At 46.0% G+C, this 27,466-nt stretch overlaps 1 protein-coding gene across 5 annotated transcripts; it reads left to right on the top strand.

The window, feature by feature from the left end:
* Positions 1-3,619: 3,619 nt before the first annotated feature.
* On the top strand, positions 3,620-27,466 carry LOC143764780 (uncharacterized). 5 transcript variants are annotated; one of them, XM_077250729.1, is made up of 5 exons: positions 3,620-3,939; positions 16,817-17,021; positions 17,102-17,361; positions 19,924-20,451; positions 26,309-27,466. In XM_077250729.1, the coding sequence occupies exons 1-5, from the start codon at positions 3,850-3,852 to the stop codon at positions 26,831-26,833; spliced, it is 1,608 nt and encodes a 535-aa protein (XP_077106844.1). In that variant the 5' UTR covers positions 3,620-3,849; the 3' UTR covers positions 26,834-27,466. The 5 variants fall into 5 exon arrangements, with proteins under 5 accessions (XP_077106844.1, XP_077106845.1, XP_077106846.1 ...); XM_077250730.1 differs by having other exon boundaries at positions 3,684-3,939; positions 17,105-17,361; XM_077250731.1 differs by having other exon boundaries at positions 3,684-3,939; positions 19,927-20,451.

The raw sequence follows: 27,466 nt of genomic DNA, 5'->3' as shown, positions 1-27,466 counted from the left end.
TGCATATTATGGTGGAAAATAAGTATTTGGTCAGAAACAAACAATCAAGATTTCTGGCTCTCACAGACCTGTAACTTCTTCTTTAAGAGTCTCCTCTCTCCTCCACTCATTACCTGTAGTAATGGCACCTGTTTAAACTTGTTATCAGTATAAAAAGACACCTGTGCACACCCTCAAACAGTCTGACTCCAAACTCCACTATGGTGAAGACCAAAGAGCTGTCAAAGGACACCAGAAACAAAATTGTAGCCCTGCACCAGGCTGGGAAGACTGAATCTGCAATAGCCAACCAGCTTGGAGTGAAGAAATCAACAGTGGGAGCAATAATTAGAAAATGGAAGACATTCAAGACCACTGATAATCTCCCTCGATCTGGGGCTCCACGCAAAATCCAACCCCGTGGGGTCAGAATGATCACAAGAACGGTGAGCAAAAATCCCAGAACCACGCGGGGGGACCTAGTGAATGAACTGCAGAGAGCTGGGACCAATGTAACAAGGCCTACCATAAGTAACACACTACGCCACCATGGACTCAGATCCTGCAGTGCCAGACGTGTCCCACTGCTTAAGCCAGTACATGTCCGGGCCCGTCTGAAGTTTGCTAGAGAGCATTTGGATGATCCAGAGGAGTTTTGGGAGAATGTCCTATGGTCTGATGAAACCAAACTGGAACTGTTTGGTAGAAACACAACTTGTCGTGTTTGGAGGAAAAAGAATACGGAGTTGCATCCATCAAACACCATACCTACTGTAAAGCATGGTGGTGGAAACATCATGCTTTGGGGCTGTTTCTCTGCAAAGGGGCCAGGACGACTGATCCGGGTACATGAAAGAATGAATGGGGCCATGTATCGTGAGAATTTGAGTGCAAACCTCCTTCCATCAGCAAGGGCATTGAAGATGAAACGTGGCTGGGTCTTTCAACATGACAATGATCCAAAGCACACCGCCAGGGCAACGAAGGAGTGGCTTTGTAAGAAGCATTTCAAGGTCCTGGAGTGGCCTAGCCAGTCTCCAGATCTCAACCTTATAGAAAACCTTTGGAGGGAGTTGAAAGTCCGTGTTGCCAAGCGAAAAGCCAAAAACATCACTGCTTTAGAGGAGATCTGCATGGAGGAATGGGCCGACATACCAACAAGTGTGTGGCAACCTTGTGAAGACTTACAGGAAAAGTTTGACCTCTATCATTGCCAACAAAGGATATATTACAAAGTATTGAGATGAAATTTTGTTTCTGACCAAATACTTATTTTCCACCATAATATGCAAATAAAATGATAAAAAAACAGACAATGTGATTTTCTGGATTTTTTTTTCTCAGTTTGTCTCCCATAGTTGAGGTCTACCTATGATGTAAATTACAGACGCCTCTCATCTTTTTAAGTGGTGGAACTTGCACTATTGCTGACTGACTAAATACTTTTTTGCCCCACTGTGTGTATATATATATATATATATATATATATATATATATATATATATATATATATACACTGTATATATGTTTTAACGAACATTTGAGCACATAAATCCATTAGATGTCGGTTTTGCAAGCCTGCGAGAAAATCTCGGGATACGGATGCCATACGGATGTCACACGGATGTCAAAAGGATCATTTGATGCGAGGAAATTGCATCCTCGCACTGCACACGGATCACTGTTTGGGAAACATTTGTGCGATTCTCGTCCGTGAAAAACGGACCGTTTTTTTATACGTTGTGTGTGTCCCCGGCCTAACATTGGCCTTTGGATGGCCCCATGGTGAGCCCACCCCACCCCACAGCAAGACCGCCCCACGGATCCACAGTTCACCACATCCCACCCCACCCCACGATGAGACCACACCACTCCATAGTCCACCCCACAGCAAGACGGCCCCACAGACCACCCCACTATGAGACCACACCACAGTGAGACGGCACACAGTCCACCCCTTGGCAAGACCTCCACACTGAGACAACCCAGCCACACTCGCTATTCTATCATCATTGTCGCCACTCGGGTGGAATAATAAGGCTATGTACATGTTGCGGATTAGCCTTAGGAATTTCTGGTGTGGATTCTGCCTCTCCTGGCAGAAAAGGCAGCTGCGGATTTGTCGTATTTTTTGTGCGGTTTTGCTGCGGATTTTTTTTTTACCCCTGCGGATTTTTATAATGGAATGGGTACAAAAACGCTGCAGATCCGCAAAAAAGAAGGGACATGATACTTTTAATCCGCAGCGTTTCGGCACCGGATTTTCCGCAAAGTGTGCACAGCTTTTTTTTTCTCATTGATTTACATTGTACTGTAAATCAATTGCGGATCTGCAGCGTTTCTGCACCGCAAAAATGCTGTGGATCCGCAGAGAATCTGCAACGTTTGCACATAGCCTAAGGCTATGTGCACACGTAGGAAGGGTCCTACGTGTGCACCGCGTGTGGACCACTGCGGTTATCCCTGCAGATTTCCTGCGGTTTACTCCTGCACTTGTTTTACTATTGATGCTGCATATGCAGCATCAATAGTAATGTAAAAAATAATAAAAAAATGGTTATACTCACCCTCCAACGTCCCGATCTCCTCGGCGCTGCACGCGGCGGTCTGGTTCCAAAGATGCTATACGAGAAGGACCTTTGTGATGTCACGGTCATGTGACCACGACGTCATCGCAGGCCCTGCTCGCATAGCAACCCTGCGACCGGACGGCCGCATGCAGCGCTGAGAGGTGAGTATATTCTTTTTTTCTTTTCTTTTTTTTAACACAAATATGGTTCCCAGGGCCTGGAGGAGAGTCTCCTCTCCTCCACCCCGAGTGCCATCCGCACATGATCCGCTTACTTCCCGCAACGTGTGCACAGCCCCATGCAGGAAGTAAGCGGATCAATGCATTCCTATGTGTGCAGAATCGCAGCGATTCCGCACAAAGAAGTGACATGCTGCGGATTGTAAGTCAGAAGAACAGCGCTCCAGCCGGGTGTAGTAATAAAGTAGAAAAGGTCTTTATTCAGCCATGATAAAGTGACGTTTCGACCATACAGCGGTCTTTTTCAAGCATGCTTGAAAAAGACCGCTGTATGGTCGAAACGTCGCTTCATCATGGCTGAATAAAGACCTTTTCTACTTTATTACTACACCCGGCTGGAGCGCTGTTCTCCTGCCTTGGAGTATCTTGATTGCCCAGGAGGGTTCCCTGGACATCTAGCGGGCGCCCCAATAAGCGAGTGCTGTCAGCCACTTTTCTATTGCATATGCTGCGGATTGTAAACCGCTGCGGATTGTAAACCGCTGCGTTCCCGCATGGTTTTTTCCGCAGCATGTGCACAGCGTTTTCGGTTTCCCATAGGTTTTGATAGATCCGCAGCAAAAAACCGCAACGTGTGCACATAACCTAAAAGTGATGGCCACGTCTCGTGCAATGTAGCCTCTGCACCCGAGCTGCAGGGGGCGCTGCCATGTGCTTCCACGGAGTACCAGCAGTGTATATCCTGCACGTGTCCACCATGCACAAGCGGTCCCACAGAACATCCTCGGTGATCTCTCCATAAACACGGCGCCGCCCACACTCACTGAGTGCAGGTATGGGACGGACGTCGGAACTATTGCGCTTATTCTGTACAGGAAGTTGTAGCATCTCCCCGCCCCTCTGCCAGCTGCACAGCACGTTGGCGCCATCTTTCTTATTGGCATAGTGCGGTAATAGAGCAGGTTCATGTCCGACATTTTGTTTTCAAAGAGAGGCTGATACACACTTCCGGTTTTGAAATCTGAAACTCTTCTCCGCTGCTGGTGCCGATGTAATATAACACACGACATAAACATCGAGGATCCTGTCCCTGCAGTAACGTGAAGGCGGCTACCGGGAATATGGAGGCGGCTGGTGATAATGAGCCGGTAACCAAAGAGGCTGTTCATCCCTGCACTGCTCCGGCAGCCCCGCACTGTCTGCAGCACCAGGTATCAATCATCTCCTGTCACATTGCTGCTCTAGGAGTTTGTATACATAGATTTGTAATATATTCTAAGGCAAAAAGGTCACTGTAGTCAGTGTAAGGCCAGGGGGGCAGGTTACTGCTGATGTGCTGGTCTCCTCTGATGGAGGTTACTGCTGATGTGCTGGTCTCCTCTGATGGAGGTTACTGCTGATGTGCTGGTCTCTTCTGATGGAGGTTACTGCTGATGTGCTGGTCTCCTCTGATGGAGGTAACTGCTGATGTGCTGGTCTCCTCTGATGGAGGTAACTGGTGATGTGCTGGTCTCCTCTGATGGAGGTTACTGCTGATGTGCTGGTCTCCTCTGATGGAGGTTACTGCTGATGTGCTGGTCTCCTCTGATGGAGGTTACTGCTGATGTGCTGGTCTCTGATGGAGGTAACTGGGGATGTGCTGGTCTCTGATGGAGGTAACTGGGGATGTGCTGGTCTCTGATGGAGGTAACTGGGGATGTGCTGGTCTCTGATGGAGGTAACTGGGGATGTGCTGGTCTCTGATGGAGGTTACTGCTGATGTGCTGGTCTCTTCTGATGGAGGTTACTGCTGATGTGCTGGTCTCTGATGGAGGTTACTGCTGATGTGCTGGTCTCTGATGGAGGTAACTGGTGATGTGCTGGTCTCCTCTGATGGAGGTAACTGGGGATGTGCTGGTCTCTGATGGAGGTAACTGGGGATGTGCTGGTCTCTGATGGAGGTAACTGCTGATGTGCTGGTCTCTGATGGAGGTAACTGGTGATGTGCTGGTCTCCTCTGATGGAGGTAACTGGTGATGTGCTGGTCTCCTCTGATGGAGGTAACTGGGGATGTGCTGGTCTCCTCTGATGGAGGTAACTGCTGATGTGCTGGTCTCTGATGGAGGTAACTGCTGATGTGCTGGTCTCCTCTGATGGAGGTAACTGGTGATGTGCTGGTCTCCTCTGATGGAGGTTACTGCTGATGTGCTGGTCTCTTCTGATGGAGGTTACTGCTGATGTGCTGGTCTCCTCTGATGGAGGTTACTGCTGATGTGCTGGTCTCCTCTGATGGAGGTTACTGCTGATGTGCTGGTCTCTGATGGAGGTAACTGGGGATGTGCTGGTCTCTGATGGAGGTAACTGGGGATGTGCTGGTCTCTGATGGAGGTAACTGGGGATGTGCTGGTCTCTGATGGAGGTAACTGCTGATGTGCTGGTCTCTGATGGAGGTAACTGGTGATGTGCTGGTCTCTTCTGATGGAGGTTACTGGTGATGTGCTGATCTCTGATGGAGGTAACTGCTGATGTGCTGGTCTCTGATGGAGGTAACTGGTGATGTGCTGGTCTCCTCTGATGGAGGTAACTGCTGATGTGCTGGTCTCCTCTGATGGAGGTAACTGGTGATGTGCTGGTCTCCTCTGATGGAGGTAACTGCTGATGTGCTGGTCTCCTCTGATGGAGGTTACTGCTGATGTGCTGGTCTCTTCTGATGGAGGTAACTGCTGATGTGCTGGTCTCTGATGGAGGTAACTGGGGATGTGCTGGTCTCCTCTGATGGAGGTAACTGCTGATGTGCTGGTCTCCTCTGATGGAGGTTACTGCTGATGTGCTGGTCTCTTCTGATGGAGGTAACTGCCGATGTGCTGGTCTCTGATGGAGGTAACTGGGGATGTGCTGGTCTCTGATGGAGGTTACTGCTGATGTGCTGGTCTCTTCTGATGGAGGTTACTGCTGATGTGCTGGTCTCTTCTGATGGAGGTAACTGCTGATGTGCTGGTCTCCTCTGATGGAGGTTACTGCTGATGTGCTGGTCTCTTCTGATGGAGGTTACTGCTGATGTGCTGGTCTCTGATGGAGGTAACTGGTGATGTGCTGGTCTCCTCTGATGGAGGTAACTGGTGATGTGCTGGTCTCTTCTGATGGAGGTTACTGCTGATGTGCTGGTCTCTGATGGAGGTAACTGGTGATGTGCTGGTCTCCTCTGATGGAGGTAACTGCTGATGTGCTGGTCTCCTCTGATGGAGGTAACTGGTGATGTGCTGGTCTCCTCTGATGGAGGTAACTGCTGATGTGCTGGTCTCCTCTGATGGAGGTTACTGCTGATGTGCTGGTCTCTTCTGATGGAGGTAACTGCTGATGTGCTGGTCTCTGATGGAGGTAACTGGGGATGTGCTGGTCTCTGATGGAGGTTACTGCTGATGTGCTGGTCTCTTCTGATGGAGGTTACTGCTGATGTGCTGGTCTCTGATGGAGGTAACTGGTGATGTGCTGGTCTCCTCTGATGGAGGTAACTGCTGATGTGCTGGTCTCTGATGGAGGTAACTGGTGATGTGCTGGTCTCCTCTGATGGAGGTAACTGGTGATGTGCTGGTCTCCTCTGATGGAGGTAACTGCTGATGTGCTGGTCTCCTCTGATGGAGGTTACTGCTGATGTGCTGGTCTCTTCTGATGGAGGTAACTGCTGATGTGCTGGTCTCTGATGGAGGTAACTGGGGATGTGCTGGTCTCTGATGGAGGTTACTGCTGATGTGCTGGTCTCTTCTGATGGAGGTTACTGCTGATGTGCTGGTCTCTTCTGATGGAGGTAACTGCTGATGTGCTGGTCTCTGATGGAGGTAACTGGGGATGTGCTGGTCTCTGATGGAGGTTACTGCTGATGTGCTGGTCTCTTCTGATGGAGGTTACTGCTGATGTGCTGGTCTCTGATGGAGGTAACTGCTGATGTGCTGGTCTCTGATGGAGGTAACTGCTGATGTGCTGGTCTCCTCTGATGGAGGTTACTGCTGATGTGCTGGTCTCTGATGGAGGTTACTGCTGATGTGCTGGTCTCCTCTGATGGAGGTAACTGCTGATGTGCTGGTCTCCTCTGATGGAGGTAACTGCTGATGTGCTGGTCTCTTCTGATGGAGGTTACTGCTGATGTGCTGGTCTCCTCTGATGGAGGTTACTGCTGATGTTCTGGTCTCTGATGGAGGTTACTGCTGATGTGCTGGTCTCCTCTAATGGAGGTTACTGCTGATGTGCTGGTCTCTGATGGAGGTAACTGCTGATGTGCTGGTCTCTGATGGAGGTAACTGGTGATGTGCTGGTCTCTGATGGAGGTAACTGGTGATGTGCTGGTCTCTGATGGAGGTAACTGCTGATGTGCTGGTCTCCTCTGATGGAGGTTACTGCTGATGTGCTGGTCTCCTCTGATGGAGGTTACTGCTGATGTGCTGGTCTCCTCTGATGGAGGTAACTGGTGATGTGCTGGTCTCTTCTGATGGAGGTTACTGCTGATGTGCTGGTCTCTGATGGAGGTAACTGCTGATGTGCTGGTCTCCTCTGATGGAGGTTACTGCTGATGTGCTGGTCTCTTCTGATGGAGGTTACTGCTGATGTGCTGGTCTCTGATGGAGGTAACTGCTGATGTGCTGGTCTCTGATGGAGGTTACTGCTGATGTGCTGGTCTCTGATGGAGGTAACTGGTGATGTGCTGGTCTCCTCTGATGGAGGTAACTGGTGATGTGCTGGTCTCTTCTGATGGAGGTTACTGCTGATGTGCTGGTTTCTGATGGAGGTTACTGCTGATGTGCTGGTCTCCTCTGATGGAGGTTACTGCTGATGTGCTGGTCTCCTCTGATGGAGGTTACTGGTGATGTGCTGGTCTCCTCTGATGGAGGTTACTGCTGATGTTCTGGTCTCTGATGGAGGTTACTGCTGATGTGCTGGTCTCCTCTAATGGAGGTTACTGCTGATGTGCTGGTCTCTGATGGAGGTAACTGCTGATGTGCTGGTCTCCTCTGATGGAGGTTACTGGTGATGTGCTGGTCTCTGATGGAGGTTACTGCTGATGTGCTGGTCTCCTCTGATGGAGGTTACTGCTGATGTGCTGGTCTCCTCTGATGGAAGTTACTGCTGATGTGCGGTCTCCTCTGATGGAGGTTACTGCTGATGTGCTGGTCTCCTCTGATGAAGGTAACTGGTGATGTGCTGGTCTCCTCTGATGGAGGTAACTGCTGATGTGCTGGTCTCTTCTGATGGAGGTAACTGCTGATGTGCTGGTCTCCTCTGATGGAGGTTGCTGGTGATGTGCTGGTCTCCTCTGATGAAGGTTACTGCTGATGTGCTGGTCTCTGATGGAGGTTACTGCTGATGTGCTGGTCTCCTCTGATGGAGGTAACTGGTGATGTGCTGGTCTCCTCTGATGGAGGTTACTGGTGATGTGCTGGTCTCCTCTGATGGAGGTAACTGGTGATGTGCTGGTCTCCACTGATGGAGGTTACTGATTATGTGCTGGTGTCCTCTGATGGAGATTAATGATGATGTGCTGGTCAAACACCGCTTCTGATCGGTGGGGAAATCCTTCTCGCCGGTCAGAGAGCCACGGTTCTCATGCTGTCAAAAGACAGCGCCAGCGCTCATCTGTGATCAGAGGTATTTAAGTTTACCACCGGTCACTGGGGTCAGCTGATGGGACAACTGATCCCATCATCCGACACCTGTTGCCGTTAGTAACAGTGAGAGCAGGAGCGGCGGATGGGAGTATTAATTAGCTGCTCCTTCGCTTAAATAAATAATTTAAAAAAGAAAAATGGCGTGGGTTCCCCTGTATTTTTGCTAACCAGCCAGACAAAGCGCACAGCTGGTTGCTGCAACCCACAGCTGTCAGCTTAAAAATCATAGAATCATAGATTCTTAAGCTGACAGCTGAGGGTTGCAGCCCCCAGCTGTGAGTTTTGTCTGGCTGGTTAACTGAAGCTCTGTTCCCAGCCGGGCTGAACTGCCGTGACCTCGGTGACATCCCCGCTAGCATGTGAGAGTTTTCTCACGGTGCTAGCAGGGATGTCACCGAGGTCACGGCAGTTAAGCCCGGCTGGGAACAGCGCTTCAGTGACCGGACATAATCTCAATTATGTCACCACCTGTCTCTGAGGCTGCGCTCGCAGCAGCTCATTCACCAGTGGTTTTCAGCCTGGACCGTCTCATCTTGGCACCGTCCAGGTTGAAAACTTAATTCCCCAGACATGGATTACAGAACGACAGCCAAGTATGGTATATTGTTTTTTTGTTTTTTTTATTTTACAGGAGATCGAGGGCGTCAGTGGAATTAGGCATTTAAGTAAAAATGGAAAACGGTGTTTAGTGTTATTTCAAATAAAGGACTTTATTCTGGCTGTGTGTTTATTTACCATATAACTATAGGATTAGTAATGGAGAGGTGTCTTATAGACACCTCTCCATTACTAAGCCATGGGCTTGGTGTCACCGGACAGACAATACAAAGGTGACATCAACCCCACAAATATGAACCCCACTTGCCACCGCTACAGGCCAAGTGGGAAGAACCGGGCAAAGCACCAGAATTGGCGCCTCTAATAGACGCGCCTTTTCTGGGCAGCTGTGTTCTGCTATTTTTAGGCTGAGGGAGCCTATATTCATGGCTCCTTACCAGCCCCCAGCTGTCAGCTTTAGCAAGGTTGGTTGTCAAAACTGGGGGGGATCCCACGCCGTTTTTTAAAATTATTTAAATAATTAAAAAACAGCGTGGGGACCCCTCCATTCTTGCTAACTAGCCTTGCTGAAGCAAACAGCTGAGGGTTGCAGCCCCAGGCTGTGAGTTTTGCCTGGCTGGTTAGCAAAAATATAGGGGAACTCATACTGTTTTTTTTATTTTTTGTTATTATTTATTTACAGCGCAGGAGTGGCTATTGAATACCCCTATTCGTCGCTCCCGAGCCCGCTGTTACGAGCGACAGCAACTGTCAGCTAATGGGACAAGTAGTCCCATCAGCTGACACCAGTGACTGGAGGTAAACTTTATACCTCCGCGGTTCCCACGCTGTCAGAAGACAGCGGGGAGCTCTCAGCTGTGATCGGATGTGTAAACTTCAGCTCTGATCACTGATGTCAGCTGATGGGACTACTGGTCCCATCATCTGACACCTACAGCCGCTAAGTACAGTGAGAGCAGGAGCGGCGGATGGGAGTTTTCATCTGCCGCTCCTGAGCTATAAATAAAAAAAAAAAAAACAGTGTGGGGTCCCCCGAATTTTTGACAACCAGCCTTGCTAAAGCTCACAGCTGGGGGCTGGTATTCTCAGGCTGGTAAGGGGCCATTGACTTTGCCCCCCCAGCCTAAAAATAGCAGCCTGCAGCTGCCCAGAAAGGGCGCGTCTATTAGATGTGCCAATTCTGGCGCTTTGCCCAGCTCTTCCCACTTGCCCTGTAGCAGGGGTAATAAGGGGTTAATGTCACCTTGCTATCTATCCAATCCTAACACCTACTATCAAGATAGGACAAACCACCAAAAAACATTCCCATCCTTTAGTAAAAACGCTAACTAAAATATCCAACTAGTAGCTAATAGCTCCTTTTCACTACAAACGGTGTGCTGCCTCCAATTTTTCTGGATTTTTAACATATCTGACTAGTGATGCTAGGACTAAATGAGTAAAGTGTCACAGTGCAATAAGGTGAATGAAAAAGGAAGACAAATCATGATTCTCACCCAACTGAAGCGCAGACTGTTCTCCGGGGCACATCCATATGGGTAGAAGCATCCCTCACTCCGCACCGTCATGCTCTGCAGTTGCTCCTGCCCTAACAAGGGCAGTACCCAAGTGGAGCTATTATCCCCAAAAGAGGATTTCTTTTGTGTTTGGTTCACCATTAGGAGAAGACGTCAGGGGAGTGTACTTGCTATTGGGGGCACCAGCATGGAGACACTGAACTTGTTGCAATGTGAAAGAATAAAGTGTCTCTGTGCCTATAAAGTGCCTTTTCTTGAAAATATCTAAGGAATCTTACAGTGGTAGGTATTCCCTCAGGGCACAGACTGCTGCTACCCTGATAACAGAGACTTGGGGTCTCCCTGAGATGTGCAGAAAATCTGCAACCAGAGGGGCTGTGCATGCTCTGTAGCTGTCATATTTACCTGTATTCTATAGAGAATGGTCGTGGGATGAACTCAGGAGCTGTCGTATTCACCTGTATTGTATAGGGTATGGTCGGGGGACTGTGCATGCTCGGTAGCTGTCCTATTCACCTGTATTGTATAGGGGTTGGTCGGGGAACGAATAACATAGTAACAGGGTACTTGCACATGCTCGGGAGCTGTCATATTCACCTATATTGTATAGGGGGTGATCGGGGAACGAATAACATAGCAACAGGGTTCCTGCACATGCTCGGGAGCTGTCATATTCACCTGTATTGTATAGGGGGTGGTCGGGGAACGAATAACATAGCAAAAGGGGGGCTGCGCATGCTTTAGAGCTGTCATTTTCACCTGTATTATATAGGAGATGGTCGGGGATGGATAACGCAGGACCAGGGTGATTGCACATGCTCTGGATCTGTTATATTCACCTGTGTTGTATAGGGGATGGTCGGGGAATGAATAACAGCACCGGGGGGCTGCTCATGCTCGGTAGCTGTCATATTCACCTGTGTTGTATAGGGGTGGTTGGGGATGAATAGCACAGCACCAGGTGGACTGCGCATGCTCGGGAGCTGGCATAGTCACTTTTATTGTATAGGAGATGGTCGTGGGATGAGCTCAGGACCTGAAATATCCACATGTATTGTATAGGGGATGAATAACACAGCACCTGGGAGGCTGCGCATGCTAGAGAGCTGTCATATTCACCTGTATTGCATAGCGGATGGTTTTGGGATGAATAACGCAGCACCAGGATGGCTGCGCATGCTCGGTATCTGTCATATTCACCTGTATTGCATAGGGGATGGTCTGTGGATGAATAACACAGCACTAGGGGGGCTGCGCATGCTCGGTAGCTGTCATATTCACCTTTATTGTATAGGAGATGGTCGTGGGATGAGCTCAGGATCTGTCATTCTGTATTGTATAGGGGATGGTCAGGGTATGAATAACATAGCACCGGCGGGGCTGCGCATGCTCTAGAGCTGTCATTTTCAGCTGTATTGTATTGGGGATGGTCGAAGGATGAATAGCACAATACGAGCGGGCTGCACATGCTCAGTAGCTGTCATATTCACCTGTATTGTATAGGGGATGGTCTGTGGATGAATAACACAGCACCAGGGGGGCTGCGCATGCTCGGTAGTTGTCATATTCACCTGTATTACATAGGGGACGTTTGGGGGTTGAGCTCAGAAGCTGTCATATTCACCTGTACACTATTCCAAATTATTATGCAAATTATATTTCCTCATATTTTCTCTAAATTACCTATCTGAATTGCAGTCATTGTTATTTTTCAGTCATCCACTATTCTAGTATAATTGCAATGTTTTGGAACTGCCTATAAAAACAGTATCTTTTTAAAAAAATAAACACTCAAAATGCATGTTCCAAATTATTATGCACATCAGAGTTTTCAACCTTTTTTTTTATTTTGAACAAAAAAATGGTCAGTTGTGAAGTTATAAGCATTATCAGCTTATTATAAAATGAAATCAAACAGTTTTCAAGTGAAAGCTTTATTCTAGGTGATGTTACATTTGCACATAGGACCCCTTGTTCGAAAGAAGCTTCTGAACTCTCTTGTCCATTGAATTTGTCAGTTTTTGGATGGTTTCTGCTTCAATTGTTTTGCATGTGGACAGAATACCCTTCCCAGAGCTGTTGCTTAGATGTGAACTGCCTCCCGCCATCATAGACACTCCTTTTGATGATGCTCCAGAGGTTCTCAATGGGGTTGAGGTCAGGGGAAGATGGTGGCCACACCATAAGTTTGTCCTCTTTTATGCCCATAGCAGCCAGAGAAGCAGATGTGTTTTTTGCAGCATGAGGTGGTGCATTATCATGCATGAAAATGATCTTGCTGCGGAAAGCACGGTTCTTCCTCTTAAACCATGGCAGGAAGTGTTGTTTTAGAAACTCCACATAGATTATGGAGTTCATCTTTACCCCTTCAGGGATCATAAAGGGGCCGACAATCTCTCTCCCCATGATTCCAGCCCAAAACATTACTCCACCTCCTTCTTGTTGGCGCCTTAGCCGTGTTTTCATGGGGTGTCCATCAACCAGCCATCCTCCATTCCATCCATCTGGACCATTGAGCATTGCACGGCACTCATCGGTGAACAAAACAGTTTGGAAGTCAGGCTTCATGTATCGTTTGGCCCACTGGAGCCGTTTCTGCTTGTGTGCAGTGGATAGAGGTGGTTGACAGGATGGCTTTTGCACCTCTGAAGGACCCTGCATCTTATTGTTCTGGGGATGTTGGAGGCACCAGCAGCTTCAAAAACTTGTCTGCTGCTAAGACAAGGCATTTTTGCAGCTGCTCTTTTAACCTTACGCAATTGCCTGTTGGAAAGAGTCCTCAATTTTTCCTTATCAGTACGTACACGTGTGTGCTGGGAATCGGCTACATACTTCTTGATTGTGCGATGATCACGATGAAGTGTCTTGGCAATGTTGATTGTAGTCATGCCTTGACCTAAATACTCCACAATTTGTTGCTTCTCAGTAGCCGACACATCCTTTTTCTTTCCCATTTTGGCAAAAAATGTAGGCTGCTTAATAATGTGGAACAGCCTTCTTAAGTAGTCTTGCCTTTATTTGGACACACCTGCCAAACTAATTTGCACAGGTATCTGCAATTGCTTTCAGTGATATAAAGAGCCCTGACACACATCACCATCAGTGAGTTTAAATGACAAACAAAAAAATTCTAACCTTATCACTTTTAAACCCTTTGTGCATAATAATTTGGAACACAGTGTATTTTATTGGGGATGGTTGGGGGATGAATAACACAGCACCAGGAGGGCTGCGCATGCTCGGTGTCTGTCATATTCACCTGTATTGCATAGAGGATGGTTGGGGGATGAATAACACAGCACCAGGAGGGCTGCGCATGCTCGGTATCTGTCATATTCACCTGTATTGCATAGAGGATGGTTGGGGGATGAATAACACAGCACCAGGAGGGCTGCGCATGATCGGTATCTGTCATATTCACCTGTATTGCGTAGGGAATTTTTGGGGGTACACATAGAAAGTAGCGGGCACCACAGCTATAAATAAATGAGGGATCAACCATATGCATATAGAACAGTACATTCAAAGAAAACCAAGAAAAAAGGATATGCATAACACTGGGATCAACCATCAAAATAAACAACAACTTTTGGGGGATGGAATTTTTGGGGGATGAATAACCGCACCAGGGGTGCTGCGCATGCTAGGTATTTGTCATATTCACCTGTATTGCATAGGGGATGGTTGGGGGATGAGCTCAGGAACTGTCATTCACCTGTATTATATAGGGGATGGTTGGGGGATGAGCTCAGGATTCAGGAACTGTCATATTCACCTGTATTATATAGGGGATGGTCTGTGGATGAATAACACAGCACCAGGGAGGCTGCGCATGCTAGAGACCTGTCATTCACCTGTATTGCATAGGGGATGGTTGAGGGATGAGCTCAGGAACTGTCATTCACCTGTATTACATACACTGTGTTCCAAATGATTATGCACAAAGAGTTTAGGAGTGATAAGGTTAGAATTTTTTTGTTTGTCATTTAAACTGATTGATGGTGATGTGTGTCAGGGCTCTTTATATCACTGAAAGCAATTGCAGATACCTGTGCAAATTAGTTTGGCAGGTGTGTCCAAATAAAGGGAAGACTACTTCAGAAGGCTGCTCCACATTATTAAGCAGCCTACATTTTTTGCCAAAATGGGAAAGAAAAAGGATGTGTCGGCTGCTGAGAAGCAACAAATTGTGGAGTATTTAGGTCAAGGCATGACTACAATCAACATTGCCAAGACACTTCATCGTGATCATCGCACAATCAAGAAGTATGTAGCTGATTCCCAGCACACACGTGTACGTGCTGATAAGGAAAAATTGAGGACTCTTTCCAACAGGCCATTGCGTAAGGGTAAAAGAGCAGCTGCAAAAATGCCTTGTTATAGTAGTAGACAAGTTTTTGAAGCTGCTGGTGCCTCCAACGTCCCCAGAACAACAAGATGCAGGGTCCTTCAGAGGTTTGCAGCTGTGCGTAAGCCATCCTGTCAACCACCTCTATCCACTGCACACAAGCAGAAAGGCTCCAGTAGGCCAAACGATACATGAAGACTGACTTCCAAACTGTTTAGTTCACCGATGAGTGCCGTGCAACGCTCGATGGTCCAGATGGATGGATGGAGTGGAGGATGGCTGGTTGATGGACACCCCATGAAAACACGGCTAAGGGGCCAACAAGGAGGAGGTGGAGTAATGTTTTGGGCTGGAATCATGGGGAGAGAGATTGTCGGCCCCTTTATGATCCCTGAAGGGGTAAAGTTGAACTCCATAATCTATGTGGAGTTTCTAAAACAACACTTCCTGCCATGGTTCAAGAGGAAGAACAGTGCTTTCCGCAGCAAGATCATTTTCATGCATGATAATTCAGCGTCTCATGCTGCAAAAAACACATCTGCATCTCTGGCTGCTATGGGCATACAAGAGGACAAACTTATGGTGTGGCCACCATCTTCCCCTGACCTCAACCCCATTGAGAACCTCTGGAGCATCATCAAAAGGAGTGTCTATGATGGCGGGAGGCAGTTCACATCTAAGCAACAGCTCTGGGAGGGTTTCTGAAGCAGAAACCATCAAAAAACTGACAAATTCAATGGACGAGAGAGTTTAGAAGCTTCTTTCGACCAAGGGGTCCTATGTGCAAATGTAACATCACCTAGAATAAAATTTTCACATGAAAACTGTTTGATTTTATTTTGTAATAAGCTGATAATGCTTATAACTTCACAATTGACAATTTTTTTTGTTCAAAATAAAAAAAAAAGGTTGAAAACTCTGCTGTGCATAATAATTTGGAACATGCATTTTGAGTGTTTTATTTTTTTTTTAAAGATACTGTTTTCATAGGCAGTTTGTTCCAAAACATTGCAATTATACTAGAATGTATAGTAGATGACTGGAAAATAACAATGACTGCAATTCAGATAGGTAATTTAGAGAAAGTATGAGGAAATATTATTTGCATAATAATTTGGAACACCGTGTATAGGGGATGGTTGGGGGATGAATAACACAGCACCAGGGAGGCTGCGCATGCTCGGAGCGGTCATGTTCACCTGTACTGCATAAGGGATGGTTGGGGGATGAGCTCAGGAACTGTCATATTCACCTTAATTATATAGGGGATGGTCTGTGGATGAATAACCCAGCACCAGGGGTGCTGCGCATGCTAGAGAGCTGTCATATTCACCTGTATTGCATAGGGGATGGTTGGAGGATGTGCACAGGAACTGCCTTTCACCTGTATTTTATATAGGGGATGGTCTGTGGATGAATAACACCGCACCAGGGGGGGCTGCGCATGCTCGAGAACTGTCATATTCACTTGTATTGCAAAGGGGATGGTCGGGTGCTGGGCTCAGGAACTGTCATATTCACCTGTATTGTATAGGGGATGGTTGGAGGATGAATAACACAGCACCAGGGGGGCTGCCTGTGCTCGGGAGCTGTCATATTCACCTGTATTGCACATAGGGGATGGTTGGGGGATTAGCTCAGGAGCTGTCATATTCACCTGTATTGCATAGGGGATGGTCTGTGGATGAATAACACAGCACCAGGGGGGCTGCGTATGCTTGGGAGCTGTCATATTCACCTGTATTGCACATAGGGGATGGTTGGGGATTAGCTCAGGACCTGTCATATTCACCTGTATTGCACATAGGGGATGGTCGGGGGATGAATAACACAGCACCAGGGGGGCTGCGTATATTCGGGAGCTGTCATATTCACCTGTATTGCACATAGGGGATGGTTGGGGGATTAGCTCGGGAGCTGTCATATTCACCTGTATTGCACATAGGGGATGGTTGGGGGATGAATTACACAGCACCAGGGGGACTGCGCTTGCATTTTTCCTTTCATTGGTTTCATTATTCTCCATTAGGACAGTGTAATACCCAGCATTTCTTCTCGTAAAGATGGTGTGGACAAGAGATCTGTGCCAAAGAAAAATACTTTTAAGGCATTTAAGAGAAAGAAGGATGGAATCAGTAATAGAAAAAGAGCACAGCTTTCTCCTCGGATCCGGAAGGATGTAGGTGAGAACCAGATGTTAATGATTTTGTTGCTGAACATGAATATACGTGCAGGTGAGTAATGAAGGAATATATGTGTCAGGAGATCTGATGGGTCCTTTTTAAACTGTGTCTTTCCATGTTTCCTCCTTCAGCAGAAGTTCAGTCCAGCATTGGTGATTTGGTTTTAGCTGCAGAATTGATGGAGAAAGCAAATGAGGCAAAAATCCAAGATGTAGGAGATAGGCATGAGTGTATTGTACATGACCATGGCGAGTACTGTGTACCTGATGACCCTGAGCTCTTGAAACAGATGGTGAGAGAACTGAAGACGACAACCCATCAGCAGAGCCAGATGCTGCAGTCATTGCAAGACGCACTAGACAGCAAAGAGATGCAGTGCCATCAGCTCCAGGTAATTCCAGGCCGCTGATGTACGGGTGCTGGCATTGTCTGTAGCCTGTATACGTGCTGCGGCGGCCACCGAAGAACAACTGGCACACTAATTACTGTATCGCTCTTAAAGGAAGTGAATATTTCTTGTAGTGTCTTAGAACTCAAGGCTACATGTACCATGCCTCTACAGCAGGAATAGCCTTATCTGGGTCACGTTGTCAGATCCAACCAGTCCCAAGGTCTGCAAGTCACCATTACTGGACCACCCCTGTTTAATTGCTTAGTTGCCTCAGACAGAATTAAAAATACTTTTTGAACAAAGTCAGGTGACCACTGGGTTGCACAGTGCCGACATCGCTGGGACACTTCCCATCCGGAAGTCTTAAGTTTTTAGTTATTTTTTTTTTTAATCTGACGCACTTGAGCACTTAAAGGGAAGCTATCATCAGAGAATTACCTTTTGTTTAAATCAGGTTTTTATGTAACATAAATTAAAAGAAATTGCTATCAAGATTGTTATTAAAAAAAAAATAATAATTATAATAACTAGCCACTAGGGCTTTTTTAGACTTTTATTTCTTGTCCTTTCAGGAAGAGTTTCTAGGAGTTTTCTTATCAGCAGAGGCAAGATTACAACAGCTAATAACACAGTAGGTGGTCACAGCTGCTCCCTTCCTTTTCACATGCTCAATATAAAAGCTAGGGATGGGGTCTGACCTTTGTGGCTAATGTATAGTACATGTCTTGTTTCCTGAAACAAAAGCAAGTATGAGCCTAAAAAAAACCAGTGACCAGTGTGAAAATTGTATGATTTCTATTTTTTATGTTTAAAGCGAACCTGTCACCCCCCCCCCCCAGGCGTTTGAGACTAAAAGAGCCACCTTGTGCAGCAGTAATGCTGCATTCTGACAAGGTGGCTCTTTTAGTTATTGGTGCTGTAACTGCAGAAATAATCAGTTTTGTAATTTGTCCTAAATACCTTTCTTCAGTCCTGGAGGCAGGTCTTTCCCCCCTGCTGCAGACACCACACAGCCGTCACTCAAATCTTCTTGGCGCCAGGCGCCGCCTCCTCAGCGCTGTTTTGAAATGAGCCGGCACCTGCGCTCTTTTCTCCTGCCTTGGGTAGGCGCAGTGAGCGCTGCCCGTCCTCATATGCAGTCTAGCTGACTGCGCCTGAGCGGCCGCCCTGCCTGTGAATCCCAGCCCCGCAGTGAGAATAAATCAGAAGACACTGCGGGGCGGGGATTAACAGGCAGGGCGGCCGCACAGGCGCAGTCAGCTAGACTGCATATGAGCACAGGGGACGGGCAGCGCTCACTGCGTCTGCCCAAGGCAGGAGAAAAGAGCAGAGGCGCCGGCTCATTTCAAAATAACGATGAGGAGGCGGCGCCCTGCGCCAAGAAGATTTGAGTGACGGCTGTGTGGCGTCTGCAGCAGGGGGGGAAAGGCCTGCCTCCAGGACTGAAGAAAGGTATTTGGGACTAATTACAAAACAGATTATTTCTGCAGTTACAGCACCAATAACTAAAAGAGCCACCTTGTCAGAATGCAGCATTACTACTGCACAAGGTGGCTCTTTTAGTTTCAAACGCCTGGGGGGGTGACAGGTTCCCTTTTAAGATGTTGTCCACTACTAGGACAACCTCTTGTCATACCCCACTCTTGGCCACAATAAAATAAAAAAATCCTATACTCCCCTCCCGTGCCGGGACTGTTACCGCGGTGTCGGCACCTGCTCTCCCCTGGGGCTCCTGTGTGGTTATTGTGACACATGACCCCGGCGCCCAATCAACGCTGGTGTTACTGGCCCCACCTTCGGACAAATTGAATATGAGGAGTCCGGGCTGCAGCTGATCTGACTTCATCTTCATGTTCAATTTATTGTAAGGCGGGGCCAGTGACGCCAGCGCTGATTTGGCACCAGGGTCACGTGTCACAACACCGCAAGGGAGCCCTGGGACCGCGAGTGTTGACACTGCTGGCAAGTGATTATGAGCTTTTTTTATTTTGTAGGAGCCAAGCTTGGGGCAAGAGAAGGGTCTGTTCTAGCAGAGGACATCTCATTCAATACAGATTGTGATATGTTAAAAAAAAAAAAAAAGAAGAAAACTTTGACAAAAATTAAAAACAAAGCCTGATTCAATAAATAGGCCATTTTCTGAAGATGGCTTCCTTTTACAAAGGGTTAATGTCATAATAAAAGTAGCATAGATGTCGGTCTCACTATTCTCCCATTGGTAATCCAAAAAGGCAGAGATCATGCGCGTCGCCCTCTCAATTAGGGGAATGTGCACGAAATAAATCCGCAACACCTCAAAGTTCCAGCTAAGTGGATGAGATGTTACAGAATTTCATCTCTACGTTGTGGACCCATTCTAAGTGTAGATCGATTTGCGTAGCGGATTGTGATATTTTTGGCATGTTTTCTTTTATCCTATGTATATATGTGGCGCAATCTGTGGCAGATCAGCGTGTAACACGTTTTGTTGTAGATTTTTTTTGTGAGACATCTTCTACTGTTTTTCTTTTTTTTTTTCTACATTTTTTCCTGCTTTTATCTATTTCTGTTCTGACATTAAAGAAGAAATGGGAGAACGAGAAATGGATGCTGCTGTCTGACATGGGCCAACAGATTACTGAGCTGGAGTCCGAGATCCGCAATTTGACTTGTGAGAAGGAGATTCTGGAGAAGAAAAATAAGGAGTTAGAGGAGCAGCTGGAGAGAAGTTCTGGGACAGTCCTGTACTTAGGTCAACAAGTGAAGCACCAGGAGCAAAACCGAGAAGATTCCAGCTTCTGTATGAATAGCATTAAAAATGAGAGCAAATGGGTGCGCTTTTATACAGGCTTCGACAGCCACAGTCATCTCATGGAGTTCCTTGGCTTTATTACAGCCGACCAAAAACTTTGTACTGGCAGAATTTGGAAAAAAACCGAAGTGGGACCTCAGAGTGCCTTATGTTTAGAAGATCAGCTGCTCCTTGTCCTCACCAGATTGCGCTTAGGGTTACTTCTCCAGGACTTAGCCTTTCGATTTAGAGTCTCGGAGTCCACTGTCTCTCGGTACTGGTTAAACTGGACAGAACTTTTACATGCACGTCTTACCCAGGTAAGAACAGGTCGAAAAGTGTATTTTAGACCATGTCTGTTATAGCATTTTTGGGTTAAAGCCAGAAGGACGCAGTCAATTTTTTTTTTTTTGTGCATTCATTTGTTCATCCCCCTTTTTCAAACAGCCATGACTTTTTTATTGTTTCCATTAACATAGACATATGAGCTCTTGTTTTTATTCTCCGTATACTCAGATGGGAGAATCAAAGCACACTGTGTGCAGAAGATGGAGAACAAGATTTCTCCTTTTCCATTCTGAGTCAACGGATATCGGGCTGCACTCAGATGTCTCCCGAGTGCAGTCTGATGTTTGCCACACACCCATAGACTTGAATGGGAGTGTGGCACCTGAATTCAGAGTGACATCGCAACATGCTGTGATATTTTTTCACTAACATTTTCTGTAAGTGAAAAAAAATAATCAATGTGCACTGCCCTATTGATTAACATTTGTCCGAGTGCTATCCAATAAAACATCAGATAGAACTCGTCCGATGTATACACTGGTGTGAGCAAGGTCTCACAGCATTAATCAACCATGAAAGTGAATTTTATATTTGACTTTTTTGGGGATGTCGCGATACCAAAAAAAAAGGGATAGTTCTAGATAGGTTTTTTACATTTCTGTATTTTTTTCTGAGAAAAGGGTGATTTTTATTTTATTTTTTTAATTTTATTCTTTTGTCTTCATAGGCTACTCCAACCTGCAATCATTTGATTGCTTGTGCTATATACTGCAATACTGTATTGCTATTGTATATAGTAAAGATTGCAGTGTTCTATAATGCCCAACCTGTGGTTGGACATCACAGGGGAAGCCTCCAATGGGCCCACAACTGTCATGGCAGTCCGTCAGCTTCTTTCAATCGTTATGGGGGCAATGGGCTAGATTTAAATGCCATTATACAATAGTGCCAAGCGGGACCAGAATGAGGGATAGGCAGCTGCCTAGGGCGCTGACTGCCCCAAGGAAAAAAAAAGAAAAATTATTGACATTGCTGAATGCCTGCGGCCACCTCGGTGCCCTCCTCTGGCCGCAGACATTCAACACAGTGATGTATACACAGCAGCCTCTGTGTTCCTTATATGATGTATATACGGTAGTCTTGGTGTCTCCTGTGTGATGTGTATACAGTAGTCTGTGTCTCCTATGTGATTTATATACAGCATTCTCAGTATCTCCTATGTGATGTACACTGCTCAAAAAATAAAGGGAACACTAAAATCCCACATCCTAGATATCACTGAATGAAATATTCCAGTTGCAAATCTTTTTTCATTACATAGTCGAATGCATTGAGATCAATAAAACATAAGAATTATCAATGTAAATCAAAATTAATATACCATGGACTTCTGGATTTGGAATGATACTCAAAATCAAAGTGTAAAATCAAATTACAGGCTGATCCAACTAAAGTGGAAATGCCTCAAGGCAAGGAAATCATGCTCAGTGGTGTGTGTGGCCTCCATGTGCCTATATGACCTCCCTACAACTCCTGGGTATTGTTCTGGTGACGTGGCGGATGCTCTCATGAGGGATCTTTTCCCAGACCTGGATTAAAGCATCAGTCTATGCCAGCACAGTCTGTGGTGTAACATGGCATTGGTGGATGGAACAAGACATATGATGTCCCAGATGTTCTCAATTGAATTCCGGTGTGGGGAACAGGCGGGCCAGTCCATAGCATCAATGTCTTCATCATACAGGAACTGCTGAGACACTTCAGACAAATGAGGCCTAGCATTGTCCTGCATCAGATGGAACCCGGGGCCCAGTACACCTGCAAATGGTCTCACAATGGGTTTGAGGATCTCATGCTGGTACCTAATGTCAGTCAGGGTACCTCTGGCTAGGTAATGGAGTACTGTTTGGCCCTCCAAAGAAATGCCTCCCCCACACCATTACTGACCCACTATCAAACCAGTCATGATGAAGGATGTTGCAGGCGGCAGAACATTCTCCATGGCGTCTCCAGACTCTGTCACATGTGCTCTTTGTGAACCTGTTATTCTCTGTGAAGAGCTGAAGGCACCAATGTCCAATCTGCCAATCTTGGTGTTCTCTGGCAAATGCTAATCGCCCTGCATGGTGTTGGGCTGTAAGTGCAACACCCACTTGTGGACGTTGGGCCCCCATACCACCCTCATGGAGTCTGTTTCTGATAGTTTGAGCAGACACATGGATGTCAGTGAGCTGATGGAGGTCATTGTGCAGGGCTCTGGCACAACTCCTCCTGTTCCTCCTTGCACAAAGGAGGAGGTAGCGGTCTTGCTGCTGGGTTGTTGCCCTCTTATAGACCCCTCCATGTCTCCTGGTGTACTGGCCTGTCACCTTGTATCTGCTCCATGCTCTGGACACTGTGCTAACAGACACAGTTACCCTTCTTGCCGCAGCTCGCATTGATGTGCCATCCTGGATGAGCTGCACTACCTGAATAACTTCTGTGGGTTGTAGACGCTGCCTCTTGCTACTGTACAGTACCTCTAAGGGGTGAGAGAAATGACAAAAATGCAGATAAATGGTCTGGGGTCACCCCCTGCAGAACTTGTCTTGCTAATTGCCTATCATTTCTACCTATTGTCTGTTCCATTTGCAGAACAGCAGGAGAAATTGTGAATCAATCTATGTTGCGTCATAACTGGACAGATTGGTTTCACAGTAGTGTGAATGACTTGGAGTTACATTGTGTTGTTCAAGTGTTCCCTTTATTTTTGGATCAGCGTATATACTGCAGACCTCTGCCTGCTTGAGTTCTATAAATGCACAATAAGCAGTGATGGCTTTCCCACTGTGATTAGACCTGCTGTGTAATATACATCTTTATTCGGTACAACTTACTGCTCAGTTTTTTACAAGACTAATCACAGAGTCACCTGCACTCCAGACCGACACAAATCTGGAAAAGCAGTTATCATCATCACTATATATACTCTGTGTTCCAAATTATTATGCAAATAATATTTCCTCATATTTTCTCTAAATTACCTATCTGAATTGCAGTCATTGTTATTTTCCAGTCATCTACTATTCTAGTATAATTGCAATGTTTTGGAATAAACTGCCTATTAAAACAGTATCTTTAAAAAAAAAATCAAACATTCAAAATGCACGTTCCAAATTATTATGCACAGCAGAGTTTTCAACCTTTTTTTTATTATTTTGAACAAAAAAATGGTCAATTGTGAAGTTATAAGCATTATCAGCTTATTATAAAATCAAACAGTTTTCAAGTGAAAACTTTATTCTAGGTGATGTTACATTTGCACATAGGACCCCTTGTTCGAAAGAAGCTTCTGAACTCTCTCGTCTATTGAATTTGTCAGTTTTTGGATGGTTTCTGCTTCAATTGTTTTGCATGTGGACAGAATACCCTTCCCAGAGCTGTTGCTTAGATGTGAACTGCCTCCCGCCATCATAGACACTCCTTTTGATGATGCTCCAGAGGTTCTCAATGGGGTTGAGGTCAGGGGAAGATGGTGGCCACACCATAAGTTTGTCCTCTTTTATGCCCATAGCAGCTAGAGATGCAGATGTGTTTTTTGCAGCATGAGAAGGTGCGTTATCATGCATGAAAATGATCTTGCTGTGGAAAGCACGGTTCTTCCTCTTGAACCATGGCAGGAAGTGTTGTTTTAGAAACTCCACATAGATTATGGAGTTCATCTTTACCCCTTCAGGGATCATAAAGGGGCCGACAATCTCTCTCCCCATGATTCCAGCCCAAAACATTACTCCACCTCCTCCTTGTTGGCCCCTTAGCCGTGTTTTCATGGGGTGTCCATCAACCTGCCATCCTCCACTCCATCCATCTGGACCATCGAGCGTTGCACGGCACTAATCGGTGAACAAAACAGTTTGGAAGTCAGTCTTCATGTATCGGTTGGCCCACTGGAGCCGTTTCTGCTTGTGTGCAGTGGATAGAGGTGGTCGACAGGATGGCTTACGCACCTCTGAAGGACCCTGCATCTTGTTGTTCTGGGAACGTTGGAGGCACCAGCAGCTTCAAAAACTTGTCTGCTGCTATGACAAGGCATTCTTGCAGCTGCTCTTTTAACCTTACGCAGTTGCCTGTTGGAAAGAGTCCTCAATTTTTCCTTATCAGCACGTACACGTGTGTGCTGGGAATCAGCTACATACTTCTTGATTGTGCGATGATCACGATGAAGTGTCTTGGCAATGTTGATTGTAGTCATGCCTTGACCTAAATACTCCACAATTTGTTGCTTCTCAGCAGCCGACACATCCTTTTTCTTTCCCATTTTGGCAAAAAATGTTGGCTGCTTAAAGGGACTCTGTCACCTGAATTTGGAGGGAACAATTTTCAGTCATATCGGCGGGGTTTTCGGGTGTTTAATTCACCCTTTCCTTACCCGCTGGCTGCAATATTGGATTGAAGTTCATTCTCTGTCCTCCATAGTACACGCCTGCGTAAGGCAAGATTGTCTTGTGCAGGCATGTACTACGGTGGACAGAGAATGAACTTCAATCCAATATTGCAGCCAGCATGCAGCCAGCGGGTAAGGAAAGGGTGAATCAAACACCCGAAAACCCCGCCCATATGACTGAAAATTGTTCTCTCCAAATTCAGGTGACAGAGTCCCTTTAATAATGTGGAACAGCCTTCTTAAGTAGTCTTGCCTTTATTTGGACTCACCTGCCAAACTAATGTGCACAGGTATCTGCAATTGCTTTCAGTGATATAAAGAGCCCTGACACACATCACCATCAATGAGTTTAAATGACAAACAAAAAAATTCTAACCTTATCACTCCTGAACTGTTTGTGCATAATAATTTGGAACACAGTGTATATATCATCACTACCACCTACCCTCACAGCCACACCAAGGTGAAGCTGACCAGCCATCACTTTAAGGGCGAGTTAATTAAATATTTGACCATAATATAGCAAGGTAATTTTCAAGTTGATAATTTGGTATCACCTCCAAATGATGCTGTAAATATCCAAATGGCTCTTGGTAGAAAAAATGTTCCTCATCCTTGCCTTACAAGCATTGATAGCTGTATGATGCAGGCACAGTAATGTTCTTCAGAATCTCCCCCGGATGAGAGTGAGGCCTTACAAGCACTGAAGAATGTATAGCTGGAGCATATACAGTTATCAGTGCTTACACCAGTGTATCAGTCAGCCTGTAGGATATACACTGATGTGAGGGAGGCCTTACAAGCACTGATGACTGTGATCTTCTATGTACCCGTCTGTGCAATGGCTGAGAGTGCACAGTGATCTGTGACTCTGGGCTTGTACTTCTAATACATGAAAAAGTGATCATTGTGCTCTGCCATAGCACAGATTTTTTTTTTTTTTTGTTCATTGATAAAATTAAACTATAAACACTTCTTATTTTTTTTTTTTTTAGAGCTTTTTACTTTGCTGCATTTTTTCTATAACTGCCTATACATTTTGCTTAGCCATGTGTGTGTGTATAATATAGAAAACCACTATGTATAACTCTCCAGCCCTGTACAGAGAGGGTACCGCGAGCAAGAGAGGGGCTGATGCCAGTGATGACATCTACATCCCAAACTGACAGCAGTGGCGCAGATCTTACAATGTACATACGCCAGTTTTCTGGAATAACTACATGAAAGTTTGCCAGCACCACTTACACAGGCATATGAATGGTAGGAAGAGTGGATGGAGGAGGACTCATGACTGATATTTAGATATGCCACCACCTCTCTTGTTTGAGCCAATGTTTTCTTTTTTTAAATCCTAGACCTCCCCTTTATGAGTCCATGTCACCACTTCTACAAAGTGCTAGAATCCGTGAATGTTCTTCAGTGACCGGTCTGGTAGAATTGTGGTAACAGTGTATTCTTCTTTCCAGATCCCTATACTGTATAGTTCCCGCTATCTGGAACTCTTTGAACCAAAGAGAATGGTGCAGTGCCAAGACCTCACTTGTACGGTAATGGACTGTACAGACCTATTCTTTGAAGTACAAGCCAAAGACCGCGCTAAGCCTTCTCCCAGCCATCCCTCCAGGAATCATTATCTAAGACGTGGCTATGCTATTGCTTCTTCTAACGGCTTCATCACTTTTTCATCAAGCTTACCCTTTGGAATAGCTACTAAAGTAATGGATGGCCAACCTCAAGAAGAGGTGTACGAAAGGATACGTCCAGAAGTACAATTACCAGATTTCATGCAAAACTTTCCCACCCTGCTGTCACCTCAGCAGAAGGAGATGAGCAGACAGGTCCTAAGTATCTTGAGTCTCATAGACAAAGCTCTGAACTTTCGCTTTTTAAAGTGTGTATATCCCCAGAATATGGAAGCACAAGTAGATCGAGCCTGGGTCATCTGCTGCTACTTGGCTTGTCTGCTTCATGATCCAATGGGGCTATCATAAATCAACCCTAAAAGGCTTGAAATAAATGAATGGGCAAAAGTTCTGCATTGCAACAGATCTCCGAGACATGTGCTTAGCGGGGTCTCATTGGCCAGCTGTGGGAAGGGGCGCAGCGCTCCATCGCCCTCTGTTCCCTCGCTAATATCTGAATTGGGGCGCATGATCCATACGTGGCACCAGAGTCTGGTGATGCCCTAACAAGTGAATGGCACATTGCAAAGGCTTTCTTATGGAGCAACCTGCAACCATCACACGACTATCAGACTCCCACAGATCTAATATTGATCTATCCTAACAATAGGCCATGCCTTGTTAAATGTTAGAGGCCATCTTTAATACACAGTACTCACGTTACATTATTTTTTTTTCCTTTTTCTCACACTTAGGTCTCAGTCATCTGTTTTATTTCACGTAAGAGAAATCTCAGTTTCAGTGATTTCCGTTCAGTGTGATCAAAGTTATCGCTTTTATTTTTTCTACCTTCTATCTAGTAGTCTGTGAAAAACAGAGCTATACTTACATTGCAGATTTTGATCCAACACTCGAATTAAGATCAGACATGTTGTCATGCTGCATTTGTCTGTCATGGATTTTTATACATGTATCCAAATTAAAGGCTGAAAACTATCCTAC

This window comes from Ranitomeya variabilis, chromosome 4 (assembly GCF_051348905.1).
Source record: "Ranitomeya variabilis isolate aRanVar5 chromosome 4, aRanVar5.hap1, whole genome shotgun sequence".
Taxonomy (NCBI): Eukaryota; Metazoa; Chordata; class Amphibia; order Anura; family Dendrobatidae; genus Ranitomeya; species Ranitomeya variabilis.
This window is presented reverse-complemented; position numbering and strand designations above follow the sequence as displayed.